Genomic DNA, 5,313 nt, shown 5'->3' with positions numbered 1-5,313 from the left:
CTCTTACACTGCTGGTAGGAATACAAACTGGTCCAACCATGATAGGAACCTGTATAGAGGTTCCTCAGACTACTAAAAATGGAGCTACCATATGACCTAGCAGTTCCTCTACGAGGGATCTACCCAAAGGACACAAAAGCACTAATTCAAAAAGATACCTTCCAATAAGTAAGACTTGGAAACAACCCAAATGCCCCAAAATAGTTGGCTGGATCAAGAAGATGTGGTATATATATACAATGGAATCGTATTGGAATACTATTCAGCAATCAAAAGATAAACTAATGCCATTCATAACAACATGGATGAAGCTAGAAGGGATTGTGCTTAGTGAAATAAAGGAGGAATAACTGACTTAAGTATCAGATGGTTTCACTTATAGGAGGAATATAGGGGAACAAAATAAGGCATTGGAGAAAAAATAATAACTTAAAAAATAACAAAACAAAATAAACCCCACTATAATTCAGAGACAGTCTGCAGGGGAGGAGAAGGGAGAGGGATCAAAACAAGAAAGGGAAGAGCACAAGAGATTATGGTGATGGTGCATGGGTGAACTGGTAGCGGAAATTCTATGGCGACTACACCTGAGAAAAGAAAGCAAACATTGTAAAAAGAAAAATCATGTAAAAAAATCATGTAGAATATATATAAATAATTTTTTTAAATAGAAGACTTTCAGTTGGTAGTAACTTAGAAAAAAGATGGGGTTTGGTAAGAATAAACAAGTTGGAACATGCAAATCTGCATCATGCTTCCTGGGAAGCCAAGCATCAAAGGAATGGCAAGATGGAAGAGGGAGGTAACAGTCATTTGTTGAGCAGGAGTTGTTAATAGATGCTTGAAATGTATTTTTGTTATTATTGTTTTACAAAGGAGTTGCAGAGGAGTTAGTAGGGATGATTTAAACCCATATTCACCTGACACTCAACACCTTTAGTTTTGTGGTTTGTTTTTTTTTTTTTTGCATCATAGCACTGTATTGAGGGAATACCTCAAAGTGAGAAAAGTGAGCAGGGCAGGCAGAAAAGAGGTAGGTTATATAAGAAGGTAGTTTGCCTTCTTTATAAGTCCACCCCCCAGTGAACCCCTAAGAAGACAGAGGAGTAGGAAAAGGGGGGGAGGAGAACCATCTCCCTACCAACTACCTGTCCGCTACTCCTCAACCCCCTAAAAACAATGCCAGATGTTACATGAACACCTGAAGAATCTAAGACCCTATCATCCACACTTAGGACTATTTCATCTCTTGCTGCTTCCCTCCTTCCTGTTCCATGTCCACCTCCACCCTCACCACAGCACCCAAGCTCTATTACCAAAATAAATCTCCTGTTCAAAAGTGTTGTCTGTGGAGTAAGCAAACTTTCCAGCTCGGGGATTCACTTGTCGGAAGTTGCTCTGGTTTGCTGGCCAGAAGCTTCTTCTTTTCCCATTGATATCCTCAGTAGTCTTATTGTTGCCAAACATGGACTCAGCTGAATGTATTTCTGGCAAGTAACTGGGTAATCTTGGCAGGAGTGAAAGAGGGAGATAAAGGTAAGAGATGGACTACCCTCTTTCATCAGGTCCACAACTCCCTTTCCTCTTTAAGCTTAGCTCCCACACACATGAACATGTAAAGATCACCTATGTTTTAACTATTGGCCTTGTGTGTTATTTAAGGTAAGTCTACCCCAGTGAAATTTAATCCCCTTAAGTGATAGGTTGACGTCCGACATATTTATGTTGTATTCCTAGCACTTTGTAGAGAATCTGGAAAATAGTGGAAATGCAATTTATATTTGTCTAATAAATGAATAAACAAATGGATTTCCACTTTTTCTTCTCTTTTGGGAATCAGTGAAATCTCCCTTCTGGCAAAGAAAGGTCTTTGGTCTTCGCTCTAGCAAAACTTGAAAAGAAAGCAGTCTGAGAAATATGCAGTCATCCTCTTCTCTCAGGTTGTTTTCTATCCTGCTGAGACAATTAACACACTAGCTCCTTATCAAAGTGATACAGGATCCAGCCTCACTCTGTAAGTGTCTGCCTTCCTCACTCTCACTGGAGATATATTTCTGGAAGCATCTGGATAATAGCTCCATCTGCTGGGAAATACTGAGAACTAAACTCTTTCAAGTTTCTCAACTGGAAGCATTTTGTCCCTCAAGGGGACTTGTGTCAATTTTCAATGGTTTCTGGTTGTGACAACTGAAGAGACCTACTGGCATCCAATGGGCTGCTGCTACACAGGGTAGAGTCAGATGTCAACCCAGGATGCCAGTAGTGCCCAGGTGGAAGAACCTCACCTTAAAGAGATCTTAAAGAGCAGGCTGGTGGAAGAGAGCACAAAGGTTGATGGGAGAGTTCAGAAATAAGGACCATGAGCCCAGTTCCTTTGAGGGAGTCCTTGCAGGGAGATGAGAATTTGTAAAGGTGCCTAAGGCCCCACCCAGCCTACCTATAATAAACAGGAAGCAGCATCTCTGGCTTTTCTTCTTCCTGGGTGTATGGGATAACACTTTTCCCCTCAAATTCTGTTGTCTCTTCGTCCTCCAGCTGTTTCAAGAGCTCCAGGTCACTAGCGGAAGTAAGCTCGTCCCGGATATGGCTCCAGTCATATTGCTGGCGCAAGAAGTTTTGCCATTTGTTGGGAGGTACCCCAGGCCGTGGGGGACGTTTGTTCTGAATCCATCGGGCAGTGCGCTTGTTCAGCTTTTCCAGCACAAGGGCCTCCCATGCTCTGGCCTCCTTCTCAGAAGGTGGGAGCCAGGTTTCCCTTTGCTCCAGATTTACATCTGGGGAAGCTGACAGGTCCAGCATGTCTGGCTCCCTGGAAGGATGAAGGGTGAGAGGATAAGGCATTTCTTGGATTGTGTTTGCTGGCTTTGATTTCTTCAGCTTCTTCTTAAAGAAGGCGGTGGCTTTTGTCTTCACAGCCTGGGAAGTGACCTTTGTTGAGGTATCCGAAACCTCCAAGAACTTGAAGCTGACCTGTTTCTTAGGTTGGGTCTTCCTGACCTGGGGAGGCTGGATAATGCTGTCTGTGTTGTAGAGATGGTCAAAGCTGTACTGGCTGTAAGGGATGCTGGGCAGTCCTCGCTGCCATACTACCTCCGGAGAGAAGGTAAGGTTTGTGGCCGCCAGTTTCAAATACTGGTTCTTGAGGTGTGCACAGTGCTGTGGGCTGAAGTGGAAAACTGGAGGCACACTGGAGACTGAGGCACACTCCTTGTTTCCTGGTTTCAAGGAGGAGAAAATCATGCCCCATCCCAGCCGCGGCGGGTGTGACTGATGGAAAGGGTAGGATAAAAAGGTCCTCCCCTGTTTGCTCCTCGTCATTGTTTCCTAGCAAATGCTTCCTTCTACACTGCTTCGTCCAGACACTGGACCTGTTTAGGGACAGGGAGGAGCTGAGGAGAGTGGTGATCAGTAGCCACTGGAAGCCTGTGGCAGTGCAGAAAGACAGAAGAGGGGAGGGGATATCAGTGAATGAGAAAGATGAAAGACGGGCACAGCATTCTAAATATTCTTTGCATCAGACCCTTACTTCCAGTTCATAAACTTGCCCTCAAAGTTGCCCTCAAAGTACTCCCTTTATGAGGGAGTACTGATTTTCAACAATATCCCATGCTTCCATTGTTTCCCTCAAATATTGCTTCCTCTAGGTTCAAAAAAGCTTCCAGCATATAGTTCAGACAAGTTAGCCTGAGATCTAGGGTCTCCATGAATGTGACCCCAGTTATGGATTTTGTCCTGACAGGTCAGTTTTCAGGCCTCCTAGCCATTCTTTAAGCATTCCCCTCTTTACACTATGGAACTTCTGTGCTCTCTACATGAAATAGCCTTCTCACCCTCTGTGGAACATAATTTTATCCATTCTCCCAGGCCTACCTTAGCTCCTTCCTGCCCCATAATTCTTTCTTGACCTTTCCACTCTTCCTTATCAGGAATTTATAAATGACTCCTAGTTATTTAGCATCTGTTACCATACCAGTTACCTTACTTTTTGATCTTACAATACCTCACAGAACCCTAAATATATGGCTTAGCTGCATCGTCCAAAGGCCCTATCTTTCTGGTTCTGCTGTTTTTCAAAATCTACAATACTTTTCCATATTGATACACAGTCTTCACTGTTAAAATATAATAGCTACAAAATATTTTATCAAGTAAGGAAATCAGCTGGTTCTTCCTTAATGACTGGGCAAACTGTTTCTAGGTTTTAGCTAGCGTAGAAAACACTGCAGTGATCAAATGCCTAGATTTAGTAGCTTAAAAAAAAATCCCTTCTGAAGCACTTCCTTGGCTACTAATGATAGATGCCAGTTATGGAGCACTTTGCTAAGGTATTTACATAAGGAAAATATTATGGTCTTTATTGCTTGTGAGAAGCCGAGGCTCCTGAAGGTCAGTAAGTTGCTTCAGATCACATAGGACTTAAGTAAAAAAGGAGTCAGGCTTCAAGTACAAATACCAGATTCTGTCACAGGAGCACTTAGCCTCTGTGCCACATCAGTTTTAGCTCAAGTTTCACCTTCTACCAATAGCTGTGTAGGTCTTGCCATTCCCAGAGGCAAACAGGCCCCTTTACATATAAGCATGAAGGCAAGACCACTGTTCTGTGTCCTGCTGCCCTCAGTGTTCACTCTCACCTTTCTGCCCTGTGAAAAATGTGCCTCGTAGACCCTACCTGACTTGCTTCTCTTTCCTTCATAACTCCTCACACAGTAGCTTCTCTTCTTAGAGCTGAATTTACTCCACTGTCTTTCTGTGTATTCAGTCTGATGTCTTAGTGTGTTAGGGGCTAGCTTTTATATAAAATTCACTAAGCCCAAATAGATCTTTTGAAAAGGAATGGAGGACAAGCCAAAAGAGGGTAAGCTTTGGTCAAAAAAGGCTTGTCAGGCCCCCCTGGTGGCACAAGGGGTTAAAGTGCAGCACTATGAAGCTTTCCACAGCTACTGCAGCACAGAGCTTGATCTCAGCCAGAGAGGTCACCCACATGGTGCAGCAACCTCTCCTGTCATGCCCGCTGCTCCCCTCAGCAGTGTATTTCAGTAGATCTGTCTGTTCTGCTCCCTACTCTGTCTCTGGTGAGTCTCACTCCTTGTACCTCTAGTCTGTTACCCCCATTGTTGTGTGCATACATAAAGCCTTTTTAAAGAGGCTTGTTGGGCCCTCCCTGGTGGTGCAGCAGGTTGAAGCACAGCACTAAGAAGCTAAAGCCACTTCAGCATGAGTTCGATCTCTGCTCCAAAGGACACCCACATGGCATGGCAGACCTCTCCTGACTGTCCACTGCTCCCCTCAGCAGTGTACTTCATCAGTCAGCCT

The 5,313-nt window shown here is 43.9% G+C and overlaps 1 protein-coding gene across 2 annotated transcripts in view; it reads right to left on the bottom strand.

The window, feature by feature from the left end:
- Positions 1-3,318, bottom strand: part of HEATR4 (HEAT repeat containing 4) — a 35,844-nt gene extending 32,526 nt beyond the window's left edge. For both annotated transcript variants that reach the window (XM_012724612.1, XM_004682071.2), the window contains exons 1-2: positions 2,438-3,318; positions 1,317-1,507 (exon numbers count right to left, since the gene is read on the bottom strand). In XM_012724612.1, the coding sequence (XP_012580066.1) occupies positions 1,317-1,507; positions 2,438-3,318 (1,072 nt within the window). The remainder of the gene's footprint in view (positions 1-1,316; positions 1,508-2,437) is intronic.
- Positions 3,319-5,313: the final 1,995 nt, after the last annotated feature.

Source organism: Condylura cristata, unplaced genomic scaffold (genome assembly GCF_000260355.1).
Source record: "Condylura cristata isolate star-nosed mole 26May11 unplaced genomic scaffold, ConCri1.0 scaffold00013, whole genome shotgun sequence".
Lineage (NCBI taxonomy): Eukaryota > Metazoa > Chordata > Mammalia > Eulipotyphla > Talpidae > Condylura > Condylura cristata.
The sequence above is the reverse complement of the archived record's forward strand: the minus strand, read 5'-3'. Positions and strand labels throughout refer to the sequence as shown.